The sequence below is a fragment of the Ictidomys tridecemlineatus genome, chromosome 6 (genome assembly GCF_052094955.1).
Source record: "Ictidomys tridecemlineatus isolate mIctTri1 chromosome 6, mIctTri1.hap1, whole genome shotgun sequence".
Lineage (NCBI taxonomy): Eukaryota > Metazoa > Chordata > Mammalia > Rodentia > Sciuridae > Ictidomys > Ictidomys tridecemlineatus.
In genome coordinates, this window is record NC_135482.1 from 14,138,478 (window position 1) to 14,161,480 (window position 23,003).

The window sequence follows — 23,003 nt, forward strand, 5'->3', positions numbered from 1 at the left end:
TCAAAGCAGAGACCCTGACCAGGTCAGGGTAGTATTTGGACAGCACACACACAGTCTGTAGTTGGAAGTCTCTGTCCACATGGACATGAATGTATGCTAGCAGAAGTCAATCACTGTCCACCCCTTCTCAAGCATTAATGTGCCTGGAAGTTTCTCCTGCCAATAGGTGCACCAACTCATGTGACCCTCCCCTGAAGCAGCTGTGGACTCCAGACTGACACATGCGGAGACAGGCAGTAAGCTCTAGTCCTCATTGTTTATGTCACCACCAGGGAGGTATGCCTGGCATCCGGGGTCATATGTGGGGTCCTTTGCATGACATTGTGTGCTGCCCAACTGCACCAGCTGTGTTGACACGTGTCAACTGGCCCTTCTGTCTGGGTCAACTCATCTGATGGGAACAATAAGGAGGATGGGACCCAGGAAGAATGAAGGGGCAGAATGCCACTTAAATAAATACCAAGATACTCTGTCTTTCTTTAAAAAGCAAAATCAGCAGGAAATGAGCCCTGGCGGAACCCCTTACACTGGATGATGAGTTTCCGGTGCTCATCGCGGGAGTCTTCCATGGTGTAGAGGGTCTGCTTGGTGATGCTGTTCAGGTCCACGTTCCTCCAGTCCTCCAGCATTTGGAACGTGATGTCTGCACTGTGGATCACCGTCCGAGACGCCTGTGACCCAATCCAATCCACTCATTAGTTTGTGGGTTTTCGGTTAAAACACCTAACATTGTTTCCTTTTAAGCCTCTTTAATGAACCTGCATGTGGAATTCTGTAAACTACCCTGAAATTTAGGAAAACTCCCTTTCAGGAAAGCAGCAGACAAGTCCATCATTCAGAAGATTCAGACACTGTTTCCTCTTGACTCTTCCCTTCTCTCTAAGTAACTACCAAGGTGGCCTAGGCCAGACCAGACCCTGCTGTTCCCAGCTCCTTTGGTCTTGACCCCATCAAACAATGGGACGAAGGCCAGAGATCTGTCAGCTTCCTGATGTACGCCTGTGGGATGGGGGGTCTCTGCTTCGTAGCCCGTGTGTCTCGAGCACTTGAGAAGCAACAGGGCCAGGCTGGATTTAGGAAATGTTCCTGCTCCTCTGGCCTATGATAGGTTTAACCCCAGAAATTTCAAAATGTGTAATTATCATGTAAATGCATTCTAGATTAGTTTAAGCTCTAGTTTTCTGTTTGTTTTTTCTTTTTGTATACTAGGATGATTAAAAGCAATATGAATTATCAAGATGGAGGAAAAAGGAAGTACATTGTAAGGATCAATTGTGTGTGTGTGTGTGTGTGTGTGTGTGTGTGTGTGTGTGTGTTAGGGCTGTGACTTCCCCAGCAAACCCTCACTAGTGTACTTAAATTTACAAGTTGGAACAAAATTGGGAACAACATTACCAATATGGAACAATAACAATAAAAGCCAAGAAAAACATACCCTAGCTCGGTTCCTTTACTTGCATGTATTCAAAACATCATTGAGTAAAATAAAAAGATTGAAAATACACAAGGACATTGTAAATCTCATCATACTTCTGAACTTCCAGAGGATGGTAAACAATGTCAACCCTTGTTAAACCTAGACTGTCCAAGCACAATAGCTTACTTAAATAACTGCCGAAGTCTTCGAAGGCCAAAGAGGCCTAGAATATATAAATACATAAATTGCATCAGTGTCTAATGATAACAAAAGCAACTGGAGGTAAAAGTCAGGTTTCTGGATTCAAACATACCTACTTCATATCCTGTCTTGGCTGCTAACTAGCTCATTGATTTGGGACAGGCAAGATTAATCTCAGTTGACTGCTTCATGAAATGGAGAAGTGATAGCACCTATGTATTAATGAGGGCTGCTGTTGAGGGTATGGAGATAATGTCTGAAAAGCATAATTAGCTGCTGTTGTTCTGGTTGGTTCTCTTTGGTGGCTGTGTTGATATCTCAGGGCCTTTGCACGTGATGTTCCCATTCTTCTCCCACTCTGCCCCAGCAGCCCTGCAGTCATGATAGGCTAGCTTAATTGACACACCCAGAGAGGGGCTTCCTCTGTCTTATCTAAATAAAATGTGTATATATTCTATGCCGGCTTCCATTCTCTTTCCTTTGTAAAACTCACATTTAATTTTTTGTTTGCTACACCCACTCCCCCCACCTCCAGGACAGGTGCCATTAAGCATAGTGTTTTGAGTAGGCACTTAAGAGACTTCGTGCTCTGAGTGGCTGAGATATGAGTGCCAAGTGGCTTGCTTGGCGTGCCTGGAAGAGCTTGGGTATGTGACAAGATCTTGGGTCAGAGAGTTAGGGGGGAGTCTTTGGTTGACTTGTTAGTCTGGTTTGCTCTGTGTGTTTAGGAAAGCTCACTGGGATACTGGCACAGATGTTCTGTGGTATTTCATTTCTCACACCAACCCCGGTCCTCTGGCTGATCCAGGAATATGTCTGAGGCTGTCCAGTAGATGCAAAAGTGGTGTTTGCCAATTAAATTGCATACTGTCTTTGAGTGTGGAAAGTGGAAAAATTGCTCACGGTGGGGGCAATTTCACTCCCCAGGCTGTGTGTGTGTGTGTGTGTGTGTATGTGTGTGTGCATGTTTGTGCAACACTTGGTTGTAGGCATGCGTATGGATGCTTATACCTGCATGTGTGTTGAAGGGGCAGAGTCCTTCCTAAGCCATCTGAGCCCCAGAGAGAAGCACCCAAACCATGTCTGTGTTCCCTGATATGACCCAAGGAGCATCCTTCTAAGCTGGCCTCTGCCCTCAGGAAGGTTTCTTGGTTTTGCTGAGGCTGTCTTCTGCCCTGAATCCCCTTAATTTATCAGGCTTTGCACAGGTTAACCTCCTTATTGAGGGCTTCCTTCCTTCCTGAAATCATCCCTGTGCCATGCACACCAGGCACAGGACAGGAAGTGTGACATGTGTGGGGAGGTGCAGTTTTACTCTCTGGATTCTGTTTGGAGCCTTCCCTCCTTCCTTGACTTTGAAGAACAAGCATCACCAGACCCAGCAGCACTTTATGGGAGAAGTTGCAAACCTCAACACACAGAGGGGCAGGCAGGTGACACACATGAGCGAGGTGGGCCAACTCTAGGAGAATTGGTGGGTGAGGAGGGCGGTGCCTGCTGGGATGCTGCTGCTGCCAGGGGAACTGCCCTCTGGACATGATACCAGCTCTCCAAGGGGTTCTACACCAATCTGGGTATTTAGCTGTCATCTAGTTTCAACTGTTAGTGACCAACTGAAAAAAAAAAAAACCTGATCATATGCAAATCAAACAATAATCTGACATGTCCTAGGGCCAGATTTGGTCTGTGGCCATCAGTTGGTCACTGCTGCTTTAAGGCTATTAGTAATTGAGTGTGATGTTAATGGGTGGCCTTAACAGACTTTAGTTCCTTCGTTAGGCACAAAATTAATAGTTATATGCCCCCTAGTTGTAACTATAGAGTAAATAGAGCACAGAATGGGGTCTTTCACTTTTAGTTTATACACTTTCATGTTTGAACTTTTTTATCGTAAGTGCATGTCACGTTTGTGCTAAAAATAATGCAGATCTGGAAAAACTCAACAAAATTGGGCAAATATTTAAGGTACTAGGTAGCTTTGAACTCTTGGATGCCACAACAAACAAATCATCCTGTTTATCTCTTTTGAATTATCTGACTCAGAGGCTCACAGTGGGGGCAATTTCACCCCCAGGCTGAACTGACCTTCCTTGCTGTCACAAGGGCTGGGTGGGTAGGACTATTGGCATCTAGTGGCTAGAGGCTACGGACACTGCACAAACAAGAAATCATGCGCACCCAAATGTCAATAGGGACTGAAAAGCTCTGACTGACTTAAGGAATCCATAAATTTGTGGCCTCTCTGAAAGGCTCAGGGGCAACTGATGTCAGAAATGATTTTGCATATGAGTTGAGACAGGTACTGGCTACCAGTTTTATTCCTCATCTGTAGAAGTTAAACACAGAAGTTAAACACCGTTGTCGGCCTGACAGAGCTACAGGAAATTGTTTTTCTGGATTTGCCCCGGGATTTGCAATGACTAAGCAGTGGTTAATACACACAGAGGGTACAGCTACCTGGCAAAGATGATTTAGCGATGTTTGCCGTCTCAGGATTTGGGAAAACCTTCTCGACACTGCAAAAAGAAAAAAAGTTAATTGGAAATATGTGCATGCTTTATGATTCTACCTTGATTTTCCAGAGGCAGATTTCAAAAAGTATCTTTCTCATTTTGCCTAAATTTGTCACATGACCCACCCCCACTTTATGCACCCACTGACAAAACCCTGCATCTGATTCTTTGTTCTCCTGTTTGGGCTTCAACAACTATTTCCTAATGGTGATATTTGGGGTACAGATTTCAAAGTCACTCACATGCCACACTTGCAGGTGTGAGAAATGGTGGCGTCAATCAACCGTGAGTAAAGGCAATTATTTACTTGTCTTTCATTTCGCTAATTGCAAGCTCAATCACTTCTCTCCATAAATAATTGCAGGAATCAAATGGAAGCTTTGAAGAAGTCCCTTTAAAAAGTAGTATGTCTAATAGGAAATCTTGATTGAGCCTCCGTGGTGTGTGGGGGTAGGGAGTGCTTCTAGGGTGGAACCCGGCCTCCACAGTGATGTGGTTTTGCATGACATTTTTATCAGATTATTTCCATAACCTATTTGCAGATTTTAATGGTCTCTGCCTTTAGGAAAAGATCTTGTTTCCTACACTAACATATTGAGCTGATCCATTTCAAGTGAGGTGACCTTATATCTGTGAATTTTGTAGCAGAAAAGACACGCTCCTGCTCAAGGTCTTAAAGTTTGAGTGGCATTTGTTACCAACACCCCCCACCAACACCCCCCCGCCAACACACACACACACACACACACACACACACACACACACACACACACACATTCTCCAGATGCACTCGGGGCTCCCTGGGAAGAACGCTTCCTCCAGGCACGCACAGGTGGAAGGTTCAGCAGACCTCCTGGCTACCGACTTTGAACTGGTTGGTTTTGTCAGCATAATTAAAACGGGCACGGGGTATTCTTCTCATTAATTTCTGAACTGGTCAAGAAATAGTCTGAAATTTCCCTAGGATTATTCTAATTTGTACTCAGAGTTGGTTTGGTTTGAAAAATAGGGTGTGGGTGAAGGAATGGGGATGGGGGGACAGATGAACTTCTAATTTTCCAGGCCGATCAATCGTTAATCCTTCTCCTTAATTACTTTTTCTTTAACTTTGTGATGTGGAATTTAGTGCTGGAGAAAAGAAAAGAACTGAGAGCCGTGAAATAAAGCGGGCTTTATCAATAGGTGATGGGCACTGCAGGCGGCCTCAAAGCACCTCTGAAAGGGCTCCTTTGCCTGCAGAGAGAGGGTAATTTGATCGCCTTCATTTTCCTCCCTGGCACTTATTTCGGGCAAGAATAGCAAGCTGCATTCAAATGGGGCTTTAAGAAACATATATTTTAAAGCCCTGTTTTGCTTAAAATCATTTCATCTTTGTTTAATAGCAACAAATGAGCTGCACACGAGTCTCACACAAGCATGAACACATGGTGATAGAAAAATAGAAGCCGTTTTCTTAAGACCCAGCTAGTGCTGGGGCATGAGAGGCGATGCTCTGCAAAGATCCACAACCCCAGGCCCCTTATGAGAAATATTAATTTGGCTTTCTAATTAGGCAGAGACTACATGAAGCCCTGAGCTGTTCCGTCTTCAGCTATCACAATTGCAGAGCTTCAAGGAAATCTCAAGAGCTCCTACTTACCAGCTGTGTGGCTTTGGGGAAGTTGCTTTGCCTCTCAGATTCTCATCTGTAGAATGGGGATACCCTTTCCTATGTTGCAGAGGTGGCATGAGGATGAATTGGCATAAGGAGTATGGTGGTGATAAGCAGAGACTTGGGCATCTGAGAGACTGGTAGTAAATTCTGTCTCTGTCACTTATTACCTCTCTAAGCCTGAATTCTTTATGTAAAAGGAGGAGTAGGCCGCCCATAATAAACATTTTATGAGAATTAAATAAGTGCATGCACATACAGTCCACAGTACAATACCTAGTGCTCTATAGTCAAATGGTAGCTGGTAGCTGTTATTATTGTAATAACAATCATGTACAGTGTCTGGCACTAAAATATTACATTCTGCTCCTCAATTTGTACTTACATTCAAATTTGATGTTCCTCAAATTTTCTGGGAGGTCGTGGAGAGCCACTTTTAGCCACTCATCCAGCTGCTTGGCAAACTTTCGAATCACCTGAGTTAAGCTAAAAAGAGAAATGGTGCTTCTTGAGTGCCACCTGTGTTGCTCAGTCCTCCCCAGAGGCCCTCCTTTCCCTAATCGTGGGTTGGCTGCTACCAGTAGGCTCAGTCTTCTTAGCAGCTCAGGGGCAGAGCTGCAAGCCCAGACTTGGTGGAGAGCAGGTGGGTATGGGAGGGGACTAACCAGGGCCAACCCTGGTCCATCATGCTCAACTGTAAAGCTCACTGCAAGGTGAGGTGTCATCTGCAAGAAAAACACGTTCCTTCGTGTTTAGGAAGATGGTGGATGAAGACAGTGGGTCATAGCCTAAGAAGGCTGTTTTGCAGTTGGCCTTCCTCCTCATGCTGTCAACGCCCACTCTGGTCCATGTCCCCTCAGACAAGTTGAAACTCATCTGCAGCGTATGGAAGACGCCTTCCCACCCAGCTTACCAAACTGCTGCCATGTGTCAGGAGCTGGGAAGCAGCCATAGTTTTTAAATTGGCAAAGAGCCCTAATATGGGCCTCCCAACTGTACTAGATTTGGAGAGTTAAGGACAATTTTGAGATAAGAAGTGGGAGGGGGTAGGGGTAAGAAACTGTGCAGAGGAGGGTAGGTTGCAATATGAGATGGGACTTTGGGGTTGAAAAGACACTGAGTGCCCCAAGTCTGACCATCAAAAACATCTGCTCATAGCTCCACCTCCAGTTTCTTCCATGCGAAGTCCTGCTCGGCCACACTGGACATGTGGACCTCTCTGATGCTGATCACCCACATCATTCTTGCCTTCAACCCATGCCACCTACACTGCCCTGGTTCCGTCTTCCACTGTCTCTCTCCCATCCGATCATGATCACCGACCTTCACCCCACCCGGCACTCCATCCATTTTCTTTGGTCACCTGCTCTTCCCTTCCCATGACTAACCCTAACCTTCTCAAAGACCTCACACCTCTAGCCTCTAAGTCCCCTCCCCACAGTAGATGGTGTCACCCCCTGTTCCTTAGGAAAGACAAACACAAAGGAAGACCATCACTGACCTTACGCCGCCTGCCTTAAAGAGTAAAATGAATAAAATAAAAACTCATTTCCTCAACTCTCTTCATGTCTATCTACAGACATCTTCAAAGAGTGTTCTAGACGCTTTTCCGGGGAGGGGATCAGGGATTGAACTCTGGGGCACTCGACCACTGTGCCCCATCCCCAGCCCTATTTTGTATTTTATTTAGAGGCAGGGTCTCACTGAGTTGTTTAGCGCCTCAATTTTGCTGAGGCTGGCTTTGAACTCGTGTTCCTCCTTCCTCAACCTCCTGAGCTGCTGGGATGACAGGCGTGCGCCTCTGTGCCTGGCATTCCAGACTCCTTGTCACCTTTTCTTCACTCCCACTCACTCCTTGCCTTGCTCCTGTCCCTCAGCCTAAACAACTGTCACCTGGGCAGCAAGTTCCATCAGTGGTGCAAACCCAGAGGACGCATTCTAGTCACCTTGCGAGGCATCTTGGCAGCACACATCTCTAGTGCCCACATCTGCCTTTTGGACCCCCTGACTTCCCTTGGCATCTGTGACTCCTCACTCTACTGCTTCTCCCCGACACGGAGCTCATGGCCCTCTCCCTGGCCGCTGTGTGTTCCAGATCTAGCCCTGGGCCTCTTCTCATAGAGCCCTTTTCCTTCCCTGCTTAGTCATCTCTCTTTGCCCTCAGCTTCAGTCACTATCCACCACCACGTTCACGTTTGCAGCGCAGAGGTCTTTAGGACTCCAGGCCACTGGGTATATGACCTCTCTGTGTACAAGTGCCAGAGTCAGGTCAGTCGACTCCACATGTCCAAAATGAATTCTTGATTTCCCCCTCAGACCTGGTTCTTTTCTCATGTTAAAACTCTACTTCCCATGAAGTTTTGTTTTTAACTTGTTTATTATGAGAAGTTGCAAACATACCCCAAGAAAGAATAACAAAACAAAACTCCAAGTACCCGTGACTCAGCTTCAAAAATTAGCAATATTTTGCCAGTTTTCTTTTTCAGAGTGTTTTAAGCAAATTAATAATATCATTCACCCCCAGAAACTAAGTGTGCTTTTCAGAATCACAAGGTTTGAGCGTGGATGTGTGCACGCACACACACGAACATGCATGTAACACCTCCACACCATGAGAATGCTCAGACAGTGAACGGTAATTCCTTAATGTTGTCTAAAGCCTGGTCAGTATTCAGATTTCCCTTTTTCTCTCTAAGACATCTATTTGTTTGTTGGAATCACGTCCAAACAAGGTCCATATTTAGCATGCCAGATACAACATTGCTTCTTCAATTTCTTAAATCCTCTCTTTTCTATTTTATGTTGTTGATTCACTGGTGACACCATGTCACTTGTTTCTTGGGGTGGCCCACTCTGTGATATGGCTGATTTCTTCCTTATAGTGTCATTTAATCTATTTATGCATCCTGTGTGCTTCCCACTAGGTCTAAAGACTTGACTAAGTTCAGTTTCAGTTTTTTAGGCAAGGAAACTTGGTAGGTGGCCCTGGGATGTGAGTTGCATGGTATGATGAGGATTAAATGTCTTGGTTTTCTTCATTAAATGTGCTCATTTGGCCTCTTGTCCCATTACAAATATTTCAGGTTTTACCTCCAAGTTCCGTCTCAAACACTATTCACTTTCCTCCCTTTACTGCCCCATTCAAGCCACTATCATTGCTCACGTGGACTGTGACATTAGCTTCCTGAGTCCACCCTACCTCCTTCCCACCTCCACCCATCACTGTGAAAGGGATTTTTGCAAAACACATGCAACGCTGATCAGTATTGATCCAAAGTCCTCAATACTTTCACATATTCTAGGAGGACATGAACCCAAATCCTTGCCACAGCCCCCAGACCCATCCTCTGGCCTTCTTAGCCCTCTGCCCACCTTCTCCTTCTCCTTCCTTCTCCTGGCCTTTGCCCCCTTCCCTCCTCTCTCCAGGGCCTTGGGGCTGCCCTTCTTTCTGCCAAGAGCACCTCGCCTGCTCAACTGCGGCGCCTCCATCGCACCTGCAACCGGATGTTACTTCTACAAGGAAACCTTCCCCTGAAGCCCCTGAGTCCCTCATGAGTCCTCCTGGAAAGGCCTGTGGCTGTGATTTACACCAACTGGTGTGGTGATCTCTCCCACTAGAGTGTGCGCCCAGGCAGAGGGCAGGGACTGTGTACCAGACACAGAGCAGGCATGCAAGCCCTGCTAGGTGGAATGAACGGATGAATGAATGACTCCCAAAGGCCAGACAGACTGCCCTCCAATATATATTCCCCCACAAGGTCCTGCCCAAATGTCACCTCTCCCCACTCTGATGACTGAAGCGCTTCTGCCTCGGCTGTGGCTGACTCCATTCCCACAGCACTGGCTTTCTCTCTCTCTCTCTCTCTCTCTCTCTCTCTCTCTCTCTCTCTCTCTTTCTCTCTCTCTCTCTCTCTCTCTCTGACTACGGGGGATTGAACCCAGGGACACTTAATCACTGAGCCAATCCTCAGTCCTTTTTCTATCTTTAAAAATTTACATTACTTTCTCTCTCTCTGACGACTGGGGATTGAACGCAGGGGTGCTTACCCACTGAGCCATATCCCAAGCCCTTTTTTATTTTTTATTTTGAGGCAGGGTCTCACTAAGTTGCTTAGGGCCTCTCTTAAGTTGCTGAGGCTGGCGTTGAACTTGAGATCCTCCTGCTTCTGCACCCAGGCACGGGGATTATAGGCGTGAGCCCCCACGCCCAACTCCCCTCCTTTCTCTTTCCCAGCTCTGGTCCAGGCTCCTGTGCACCTTGCAGGGCTTTGCACCTGTGTGTGCTGGTAGCATGACTCTCTCCCTTAACAACTTCCAGGGTTGACTGTGGTACTTGCAATCACCAACCTCCTCACATTCTCAGCTCCTCACTGTCTCAAAATTCTCTACATTCTGCTACATATTTTTTAAAAATCCCTTTGGCTTCCGTGATGAAAATGGACTACAGGGTGGCAAAGGCAGAGAGCTCGGTTTGGATATTCTGGCACAGCGTGGTGGCGGTGGAGATGGTGCGAGACCAACAGGCTTTCCTGATGAGCGAGCGGATGTGGCGCGTGAGGACAGAATCAAGCGTGTCTTTCTGAAAGCAAAGGAAGCTAAGCCCCCCTGTGCCTTGCAGGGCGCCTGGTACACAGGAGGCATGAGTGCTGAGTAGGAGCCAAAGGACTGCGTGTGTCATAAAGGCCAAGTTCAGAAATGGTACCCATTGTCTGCACACTGGATCCAACTTCTAAGTGAGAAGACTTCTTAGAATGTTGGGCGGCTTTAGACAGGCCGAAATTTAGAAAAGTTCTGGTGACAGTCCGATGGTGGGAGGGCTGCTTGCCCTTCTCCATCCATGATGTGTTGCAGGTGCTGACACGGGGCTGCAGCAGGGACTGGGCCTTTGTCTGGGAGCAGACACTAAGCAGCAGGACTGTGGGTGGGCCTTTCGCTTCATGCAATCATTCGCTTTTATTAAGCTGATGAAAAGTGGGGAGGAAGTCAGCCCAGAAAAGATTCTACTTGGGGATTGGGAATTTGGGCCTGTAGTCTTTTAGGGGTCATGGAAACATTCAAGCTGCTTGGCTGTGGTGTCAGCCAGCAGTGAGGAGCTGTCTTCCCTGTCACCTGGTGTGAGGGATGCCTCCCTAAGCCCCAGGCTGGCCACTCCCTGCAGCCTCTGTTGAGGCTGCTACCCTGTCGAGGATGGCTCTCCCTCCTCCAGGGGGTTCACCCGCAGCCCACGCTTTCCCGAGCTCTCCTTCCTCCCCTCATCTCACCCCCTGGGCTGGGATTCCAGGGGTGGCCCAGCACTTTTAGTGACATGAACTCTTCCTCCCTTTTATGCACATGGCTCCCATGTCTGAGGTTCCCGCTATGGCCCCCCTCCTGCAGGTCCCTGTGTGACCTCCGATGGTGATGCTGTTACGACCACAGCAAAGTGTGATAACAGCAAGGACCTGTTAATGAGTGGTGCACCGTGCTAAACACTTCACACCTCCCCTCTTGTTTAATCCTCACCTCAACCCCATGAAGTAGGCACTGCTGTTAGTCCCAACAGAGAGGTGAAACCCAGGCCCAGAGAAGCTGTTCCATTCTCATTCGTCCAAGGAAATGTGGCAAGTGACAGAGCCAGGATTCAAGCCCAGGTCGGTCCGATTCATGATTGTTCTCCCTCTGCAATCTCAGATGGTGAAAATACCCACACCTGCCCCTCACAGGTGCCTGGGTTCTCCTCATCTCCAGAGCCATCTCCTGAGTTTCACTGCTATTCCTTTAACACCTCAGGGTTGTCCTCAGTCTTTGCTCTTTTGATATCTTCTCCTTGCCAATTAAACCACACACACACACACACACACACACACACACAGAGACACACCCACACACACAGAGTCTTATGGTCAAATAATTGCTGTTAACAACCACTACACCAAGATCACTTGAATGAGGTGAAAAACCTAAGTCTGAGAATGATAGACCTTTCCTATAAATAAAAATATACGATTCATGTATACCCTGTAATAGTGTCACTTGTCGCCTGAAATTCAACATGTTCTCTGAGTTGGAAAGAAGTGGGGGTCTGAGTCAGTGAGTTGGGAGCGGCACCTGGGCCTGGCCAGGGTGGAATTAGAATGTCTAGAGCCGATGCCATTTCCATCCAGACTGAGCACAGGGCCCAGCACACAGAAGGCACCAGACAAGTTGAGAAGTGAATACGTGAAGCTGAAAAGTCAGCTGTCGGATGGACCTCCATCCTCTTGATGTAATGTGACAGGCACTAGATTTATAAGTCAAAACTCACAGTAGAGCCAGGTGCAGTGGCACATGTCTAATTCCAGCATTCAGGAGGCTGAGGCAGGAGGATCTAGAGTTCAAAGCCAATCTCGGCGATTTAATGAGGCCCTAAGCAACTTAATAAGACTCTGTCTCAAAATAAAATATAAAAAGGGCTAGGGATGTGGTTCAGTGGTTAAGCACCTCTGGGTTCAACTCCTGGTACAGGGGGAAAAATCAGTGGTGATTATTTAACTATGTAATATGTGTGTACATAGCACCTGTAATGAAATATTAGAAGCATGTGAACTTTTCTTATAATTGTATGTCTTACCAATCACTCAGAAGGTACCTTTGTGATCCCCAGTGAAAATAGAGATTTAGCTATTATCCAATTCACTTTGTCAACACACAAGAATGAATTCAACAACACAAAGCCTAAGTGACACACATTTATATATAAATATGATTAGAAAGTTGAAATTCTGACTTCACATAGAACTGTTGAATAATGCAGAAAAGGCTGAGAATAAAATTTGGCTATGATCTCACCTGTAGGTGACTTTTGTGAGCCTATTTGTGTATCTGTTCCACTTGATGGAAGAAGCATCATCGTTCCTACCATAATAAGAAAAGGCTGGACAACCTACAAACCCCAAATTTTAACTCATCAGAGAGCTCAAGTCACAACCATGTAGCCTGGAACCGTGAGGCCCCAGAACCACAAGGCTTGCTTCAGACTGAGACAGTCCAAGCAAAAGAGAATCCCAGCTCTCCTCAGCTCCAAACTGGCCAACAGAAGCACCAAGTCTCAAGCAACTGTAGTAGAGTAACATAGGAGAGGCCCTGCGGCAGGAACACTGAGGAAATGAAAAGCCTGAGAAACAACCTCCAACCTAAGTGAAGGTGCCCCAGAGAAATGAGAAGCTGGAGGCACCCTGAAGGTAACCATAGCAACAACAAGGCCCAAGCCCAGGGAACTTTGGAACAGACTAACTCCACTCCTTACAGTCAGAGCCTAGAAGAGGCATGCCCATTTCTAGGCACAGATACTGTCAACCTCCGTGTCTACTCTCATAAACACTGTTCTGCAGTCAATCAAAAATGATAAGATACACACAAACATTGAGAAAAAGAACTCACTCTCAAGAGAAAGCAAGGAGCATAGCCAGTCTGTTAAACGTGGAATTAAAATGGCGACTCTTCATATGATTCATAGTAACACGAATCTCATGGAAAAGATGAAACAGTAAGTGTGAACCCATGAGGGTTAAAAATCATTCAATTCAAAGTCAAAGAGAGAGAAATCAGTGAAAAAAGAAAAACAGAGCTTTCAAGAGCTGTGGGACCCTATCAAATGGTCTAATAGTCCTGTCTTTGAAATAACCAGAAGGAGAACATGATGAAACGTCTTAAAGCACAGGTCCAAGAAGCTCAGAAAAGTCTAAGCAGAATTCACAACAAAACACTTAGATACACCATTCTAAAACAGCCAGAGAGAGAAGACAAAAACAATCTTGAGGGTGGCCAAGGATAAAAGGCACCTTTCACACAGAGAAACACAGAAAGAGGTACAAAGGACAAACGTGCAAGTCAAAAACAATGGGATGAAATCTCTAAAATGTTGAAAATAACACACACACATTTGTCAATTCAGAATACTGTACACTGTGAGAGCATTTTTCAAAGATGAAAGAGAAGTCAGTTATTTTTCAGACAAACACTAAAATAATTCCTTACCACCAGACTTGCAATGTTATTAGAAATGTTCAAGAAAATTCTGCAGGCAGAGGAATATGATATCACACAGCTAGTAATGTTTACCAAAGAAATGAAGTTCAAGACTCATTACAATGAAGTTGGATATAAAAGACTGGCACCCATAACTTGAATCACTCTGAAAGATAACTACCTAAAGCAGAAGTAGTTACAATATTTTCTAAGTTTTTAGCATATATAGAAATGAAGTGATAATAGCACAACAAATGCATGACAAAATGAGAATATACAGTTGTAAGATTCTTATACTACATGTGAGGCAATATAGTAGTATTTGAAGGTCTATTTAACTGAAGATATACAAGCCCTAAGCAACCATTAAATTTTTTTAAAAAGTATAAGTAACAAAACTGAATAGACACTTCACAGAAGAAATACAATTGATCAACAAATATATAAAATAATGTTCACCATCTCTAACAATAGAGAAATGCAAATCAAAACTACACCAAAATTTTATCCCACTCCAATCAGAATGGCAATTATGAAGAATACAAGTAACAATAAATACTGGTGAGGAAGTGGGGAAAAGATACACTCATGCATTGCTGGTGGCACTGCAAATTGATACAACCACTCTGGAAAGCAGTATGGAGATTCCTCAGAAAACTTGGAGTGGAACCACCATTTGACCCAGCTATCCCACTCCTCAGTTTATACCCAACGAACTTAAAATCACCTTACTACATACAGTGACCCAGCCCTAACCGTGTTTATAGCAGTTCAATTCACAATAGCTAAACTATGGAACCAATCTAGATGCCCTTCAACAGATGAATGGATAAAAAAATTGTGGTATATATACACAATGGAATATTACTCAGCCATAAAGAAGAATGAAATTATGGTATTTGCTGATAAATGGATGGAACTCGAGAATATCGTGCTAAGCAATATAAGCCAATACCAAAGAACTAAAGGCCAAATTTCTCTGATATGCAAATAATTCCTAATCCACAATAAGAAAGGGGCACTAGGGAAGAATAGAGTTACTTTGGATTTTACAAAGGAGGATGAAGGGAGGGTAGAGGGTATGTGCATAGGAATGATAGCAGAATGAAATGAACATCATCACCCTACATGCTTAGGTGTAATTCTATATCCTGTACAGCCAGATAATGAGAAGTTATACTCCACTCATGTATGATGTATCAAAATGTATTCTACTGTCATGTATAACTAATCAGATCAAATTTTTAAAAAGTATAAGTAACAAACCAACCATGGAGATAAACAGACTGATAAAACAGAATTAATCCTGGGCTGGGGTTGTGGCTCAGTGGTAGAGCACTCACCTAGTACAGGCGAGGCCCTGGGTTCGATCCTCAGCACCACATAAAAACAAATAAAATAAATATATTGTATTCAACTACAACTAAAAAATAAATATTAAAAACAAAACAAAATTAACCCTAAACCAGACACAAAAAGAGGGGGAAAAAAGAACAAAATCCAATGAAATTAATAGAAAACAATTAGCAAAATGGAAGACTCCGTCCATATTATATTATGACACTAAATGTATAGGTCTAGATAGAGCAGCTAGAAAGGGAAGTTGTCAGACTGGATTTTTTAAAGGCAAGACCTCAGTCTATGCTGATTAAGAAATTTATTACAAATGTGAGAGATGTAATTTGTCTTCTAGTCTTTGTTTAGAGACATCCCTCTGTCTGTGACAGAGGAATGGGGGGGAAAAATGTCATGCAAACACTAATTTTTTTTAAAAAAACTAGAGCATCTATGCTACTATCAAAGTGGACTTCTGTATAAGAACTATTGCCAGGAATAAAAACAGACATTACATTTATGAAAAGGAGTCTATTTGTCAAGAAGGCATTACATCCCAACTTGTATATATATAACAGAAAAGCTTCAAAATCAACTTCAAAATATACGATGCAAAAATGGATAAAAATGACAAATCCCAAAGTAAAGTTGGAGATGCATTCAACAGAACAAATGTATAGAAAGTCATTGAAAACAAAGAAAAACTAAACATTATCAATTAACTTGACTTAGTTGATGATTTATAGAACACTTCACCAAATAACAGCAGAGTATGCAGCCGTTTCAAGTATGCATGGAAAAAAATCAATATAGACCACATTTCTGGAGATAAAACAAGCTTCATAAATATCAAAGTATTGATATATTACATATTATATATCAATAATTAATATTGATATATTATATTTATGTAATCTAACCATAGGGAAATCAAACTACAACTCAATAACAGAAAGATACCTGAATAACTTCTAAATATTTAGAAATCGAACATTCACTTCTAAATAACACATAGGTCAAAGAAAAAGCCACAGGGAAAGTAGAAAATATTTTTAACTGAATTAAATTGAAACTACAACATATCAAAACTTGTGGGATGTCTCTAAACAAAGACTAGAAGACAAATTACATCATTAGATGACTTTATAGAAAATCAGAAAGATTTGTAATCAATAACATAAGCTTTCACTTAAAGACATTAAAAAAAGAGGAGCAAAACAAATCCTAAATCAATTAAAAATACAACAAAATTGAAAATAGAAAGACTTTATAAAACCAGAGAAACCAAAAGCTGTTTTTTTTTTTTTTTGAGAAGATCTGTATATAACACTGATAAATCTCTAGGCATACTGATCAAGAAAAAGGAAAGGAGGGCTGGGGTTGTGGCTCAGAGGTAGAACGCTCGCCTACCATGCATGAGGCACTGGGTTTGATTCTCAGCACCACATAAAAATAAAGATATTGCATCCACCTGTAACTAAAAGAATAAAGATTAAAAAAAAGAAAAAGAAAAGGAGACATTAGGAATGAGAAAGGGGACAGACCCTACAGTTTTAAAAAGGATAATAAAGAAATAACAACTTTAAGCTCATAAATTTAAAATTCTCGGTGAAATTCTACACTGACGCTTCCAGAAAAAAAGAAGGGAATATTTTTCAGATCATTTCATGAAGCCCAGAAAATCAATCCACCCAAGTCAGAGAAAAGTATTACAAGAAAAGAAATCTGAAGATGAACAACTTTCATGAACTTAGATATAAAATACTCAATAATTTATTAGCAAAATTCAGATCTAGCAATGCATCATCTATAAATCATGACCAACTAGATTTATCCTGGGGAAGAAAGGCTGCTACAATATTTGAAAATAAAACATAGTAAAATCTGCCACATTAGTAGGCTAAAGAAGAAAAACCATACGATGATCTTGAACCAAAAAAAAAAAAAAACTATCAAAATTCAAAATCCTTTCATGATAAATTCTCAGCACACCAGGACTGGAAGGGAACTTTCTCGATGCGATAAAGGGCATCTGTAAACCCCTATACCTAGCATCATATTTTATTGTGAACGATGAATACTTTACCCTTAAAATCACAGAAAATGCAAAGATGTCTACTCTTGCCTAGAGGATCTAGCCATTGTAATAACATAAAGAAGAGAAAGGTTATACAGATTGCAAATCAAGAAACAAAATGGTCTTGCTGGGCATAGTGGTGCATATTTGTAATCCCAGTACCTTGGGGGGCTGAGGCAAGAGGATTATAAATTCAAAGCCAACCTCAGCAACTTACAGAGATCCTAAGCAACTTAATGATACCTTGTCTTAAAATTAAAAATAAAAAGGGCAAGGGATGTTGCTCAGTGGTTAAGAACCCCTGGGCTTAGTCCCTGACACTGAAAAACAAACAAAATGGTCTATAATCCTACATTACACATTTATACTCAAAAAATTCCAAATAATCTACAAAAACAGATATTAGAATAAGTAAATTTAATAAGATCTCATGACAGAATCAACACACAAAAATACAGTTTCTGTAAACTAGCAATAAACAATTAGAAACTGAACTTTTAAAAAAGTATGATTTACAATAGCACCCAAAGCATGAACTACTTAGATACAAATTTATCAAAATATGAGCAAGATCTACATGCCAAAAAACCATAAAACACCAATGAAGAAATAAAGAGGACTTAAATAATATGGAGGTATATACCATGCTCATGGATTGGAAAATTCAATGTTAATGTCAATTATTTCAAAAATTTTCTACAGAATTCTCAATCAGAATCCCACAGGACTTCTCAAGATTCTACAAAATTAATATGCCAAAGCAGAGGATCAATTTTGACAATGAGTAACAAAGTCTCACTACTTTAAGACTATAAAACCATAGTAATCAAGCCAATGTGGTATTGGTGAAAGGAGGAGCAAATAAACAAATGAAACAGAACTGAGAGTTCAGAAATGAACCCAGAAATATATGGCAAATTAATTCTCCACAAAGCTACAAATCAATTCAATAGAAAAAACTACTTAATAGAAAATAGAATTTTCTATTAACCTTAAAACAAAAGTACTCATAGACAAATGGTATTGATATATTTGGATCTTCATCTGCAAAAAAACAAAATTGAATCAAACCTTGACCCCTTACACTTCACATCATAGATAAAACTAAAAAACGAATCCAGATGGAAATAGCGGTGCATGCTTGTAACCCCATCTACTACTCAGCCTAGCTAAGGGGAGGGGATCACTTGAGTCCAGGAGGACTAGACCAGTCTGGGCCACATGACAAGGCCCTGTCTCAAAATAAAAACAAAAACCAAAAACTTCTAGGGAGAAAATTGTGACTTTTCTTGAAAAAGAGTTATTAGACAATGCTGAAAGTGAAATCAATAATTTTCTTTTTGTACCAGAGACTAAACTCAGGGAGGCAATTGACCACTGAGATACATCCCAGCCCTATTTTATATTTTAACTTACAGACAGGGTCTCACTGAGTTGCTTAGTGCCTCACTTTTGCTGAGGCTGGCTTTAAACTCATGATCCTCCTGCCTCCGCCTCCTGAGCTGCTGGGATTACAGGCGTGTACCACTGTGCCTGGCTAAATTATTTTTGATATATATATATATAAAAATTCATTTAAAAGTTCTGTTTATCAAATGATAATAAAATAAAAAAATCAAAGATTAGGGAAAAATATTTTCATAACACATGTCTGCTAAAGAATTATATCGAGAATACATAAAGAACTGAATAAAATAAAACAACCACCCAATAACAAATAGGCAAAAGGTTTGAGCAGATATTTCACCAAAAATAGATACATGGATGGCGAATAAGAATATAAAAAGCTGCTGGGCACGGTGGTGCACTTCTGTAAGCCTGAGGCAGGAGGATCATGAGCTCAAAGGCAGCCTTAGCAAAAGCGAGGCACTAAGCAGCTCAGTGAGTCCCTGTCTCTAAATGAACTACAAAATAGGGCTGGGGATGTGGCTCAGTGGTCAAGTGCCCCTGAGTTCAGTACCCAGTACCCATCCACCCCCCAAAAAAATAATGCGAAAAGCTGTTCGATATCCTTAGTCACTGAGATAATGCAAAATTAATCACAATCAGATGCTACACAACTTTTAGGATAGCCAAAACAAAGTCCCAATAACACCAAGCGCTGTTGAGGACTTTGAGGAACAGGGACCGCTAACATTGCTTTGGAAAACAGTGGCAAGTTCCGAGAATGTCAAATATATATTCATTACACACCTTGGCAAAGAAAATGAAAGTTTTCACAAAAATCTGTATCATATTTTGATACTTGTATATTTAGAGTCTTGAAAAACTGGAATCAACTTAAATGCCCTTCAGCTGGTGAATGGGAACACGGTAGTACATCCATGCTGTGGAATACTAGTGAGCCCTTAAAAAGAACAAATTGCTGACACACACAACACGGGCTATGCTAAGTGAGAGAAGTCAGACTCGAAGGCTACTGCATGACTCCATTTATACAAATTTTTGGAAAAGGCAAAACTATAGAGACAGAAAGTTGAAGAGTGATTACTAGAGGCTGGCAGTGGGGAGAGGGATGGATTAAGGAAAATGAGGGATTTTTTTTAAAGTGAAGGAATTATTTTTATTTTGATCATATAGAGTAAAAATAGTGACGAATGGTAATGAATGTATACTCTAATAGACCTGAATTTAAAAATTCAAGTTAAATGAACAACAATTATAGGAGGCATATAGTAAAACTGGTTGACACATGTTCATAAGTCTTACCTTTCCGAGTACATGACAGATCTAAGACAAAAGACATTGATACAGCAGAAAAACTTAGTGACAATAAAATTGATCCAAAATGTGGCAAAAAAGTAAGTTGTTAAATCTTATTGATGTTGGATGTGGGTGCACATTAAACTCTTCTTTTCTGCATGTTTTAAATATATATTGCAAAATAGAAAATAAAAACATTAACCAAGGAGAAAAAATAATATTGATCCAAATAATATATTTGTAAAATTTTGTACCTTAGAAACTTGAATTTCTGGGCCTGGGGTTACAGACTGCTTGCCTAGCATGTGTCCTGGGTTCAATCCCCAGCACCACAGGAAAAGAAAAGAAAAAGAAAAAGCTAAGTTTCTTCTTCTTAAGTATCAGTGGAACACTCGTTAAATCCAGTCATATATTAAACAATAAAAAAAATTTAAATAAAGTCCCAAGAAGAAATAGTTTGAGCAATTGTCTCTAATTAAAAAGTAATAAAAAAGATAATTATGAATCATATAACCAGAAAACAATAGCCCTCAGCACTTTGATACCCTTTTAAATTCTTGATAAAAACATGAGATTTTAAAGTGCCTAGAAAATAGTAATATTAAAATATTACACACCAAAACCTAGGAGCTATAACTAAGATAATGCTCAAAGAAAAATCTAAGCCTGAAATACTCATTAATAATCAGGAATGAAAGAAAATAAACACATCTAGTATCTATTTTTGGGTTAGTTTTGTTGTTTTTTTTTTTACAAAACCCAAGCACCAAACACATAGATGGAACTCAATAAATAATTGTTGAATAAATGAATAACAGAGTGAACTTAAGGAAAGTAAAAGGAATAAGTTAATAAAATAAAGGAGAAATTAATATATGAGAAAACAGAAAAAAATAATAGAACCAATAAAATACCTAGAGTTTATTTCTTGACAAAAACTTACACAAATAACAAAGAAAAGGCAGAAGGTCCAACTTCAGAAACTAAAAGAAAACATAATAAAGCAGAAAGTCAATCAGCATACAAATACAAGCCCATTTGGTTCAATGATAAGCAAATAAATTTAAACATCTGGAAAAAAATGGAAAATTTTCTAGGAAAATTTGCCAAAACCTAGAGAAGATAGAAAATCTAAACTGACCAGTTTCCAAAGAAAAGGAAGAAAAAAGTTAAAGATCTGCCACCATAAAGCATCAGGCACAGATGCTTTCAAAGGAGAATTAATTCAATATATTCTTCAAGTGCAAATAATTACAACACTTTGTAAACTGTTTAGAACTTAGGAAAAAAAAACCAGGGAAGCTTCTTTTATGATTCCTTTTAGGAAATAAGTGTAACATTTATAGCAACATCTGACAAAGATTAAATACCCAACAAAAACTGCAAATCAGTCTCACCTAGGTCTTTTGATGAATAAGACCCAAATAAAACATTAGCAAATAAAATCCTGCAGTGCCTCTTAAAAACAATAAAATGCTCTGACCGAGTAGGTGTGTTTTGTAGGAATGCAAGAACGGTTTCACATTGAGAAATGGACAGTTCGATCATCTCTGTAGATGATGAGAAAGCCTTGGATAGTAGATAACAACTGTCCTTCCTAGAAATTTTTAATGGATTAAAATGCTAATTTTTTAAAGTGCTAAAATTTGTCAATTGTCAAATCAACTTTGTGCTGAGTGGAGAAATACTAGATGTACTGTCATTGAAGTCAAGGACTTCAACATGTTCTTGAGGTAGAAGCCAACATAATTAGACAAGGGAAATAAATAAGGGGTATAAAAATTAGAAAGACAGATATAAAATTGTCTTTATTTGTAGATAATATGATTTGAAACCTGAAAAATCCAAGAGAATTTTTTAAAAAGGTTTGCAGTGGTAAGATAATCAAATTTAGTTTGGTTAGGCCAAATATACAGCTATCAATAGCTTTCACATATAAATATATTTTAAAAATATGTAAAAAACCACTAGTCTCACGAGACATGAAAGAAAAGATTGTAATAACAATAGTACCAATGCCAGACACTCTGGCACATGCCTATGATCTCCGTGACTCAGGAGGCCGAGGCAAGAGAATTCCCAGTTCCAGGCCAGCGTGGGCAGCTTGGCAAGGCCCTGTCTCAAGATAAAATAGAATGAAAAGGGATAGGTATATAGTTCAGTGGTAGAGTGTCCCTGGGTTCAATCTCCAGTATTGGAAAAAAGAAAAAACAACAAAAAGATGGCATAGCTAAGAATAAATCTGTTCGGAAATATATGATATTTATATGAAAAATATTTATGACATTCCTGAGGGCCACAAAAGGAGGCCACAATAATGGAAAAGTAAACTGTGACTAAGTTAGAAGTTTTTCAGTTTCACAAAGCTAAAAATCTCCCTAAACTGATTTACACACGTAGTACAATATCCTGTGTGTATACACAGTGTGTATGTGCATATTGTATGTATGTAAACAAGTGGTGTATAGTTAAATCAATAAGCCGACGCTAAAACAGCTCGTACTGAAAATAAAATGTGACATTATCAGGAAAATTCTCAAAAAAGAAAGTAAGATGAGGAGTTAGCCCTATTAGATTTAGAATATGTTTTAAAAAGTACAGAAATTAAAACAAGCGATCCTGGAACATGGATAGAAATATCAGTAATATAGGATAAGAGGTTTAGAAATAGCCCCAAGTACAAACAAAATTTACTACATGACAAAGGAAGCATCTCAAGTAAAGAAAAAAATCTGAATATTAATGGATGGTTTGGGGACAAGAGAGCTACAGAAAAAATGTGAACTTGTATTTCATATCTTATACTAGGATGCATTCTAAATTGAGCAAAAAAATGAAAAATAAAACATTAAACCATAAAAGGATTGAGACAGGCCATGGAGAAATTATTTCACAAATGGAGCAGGAAAGACTTTTTAAACTATGACACAAAATCCAGATACTATAAAAACAACCCATGAACTCAAAATAATATAAACATAAATATATTTTTTTCATATGGCATAAGGTGGGAATATTTGAGATTCTTTATCACATATAAGTGGTTAACATCCATAATAAATAAAGAGCTCCTAAATCAATATGAAAAAAAAATCTGTCACAAAATAGGAAGTAGATAAG

General features: G+C 40.8%; 1 protein-coding gene across 5 annotated transcripts in view; it reads right to left on the reverse strand.

Moving 5' to 3' along the window:
- The window catches only part of Rfx4 (regulatory factor X4), a 161,675-nt gene that overhangs the window by 38,597 nt on the left and 100,075 nt on the right, over window positions 1-23,003 (reverse strand). For all 5 annotated transcript variants that reach the window (XM_078052893.1, XM_078052892.1, XM_078052894.1 and 2 more), the window contains 3 exons: window positions 6,168-6,268; window positions 4,076-4,134; window positions 527-671 (listed from right to left, as the gene is read on the reverse strand). In XM_078052893.1, coding sequence (XP_077909019.1) covers window positions 527-671; window positions 4,076-4,134; window positions 6,168-6,268 — 305 coding nt within the window. The remainder of the gene's footprint in view (window positions 1-526; window positions 672-4,075; window positions 4,135-6,167; window positions 6,269-23,003) is intronic.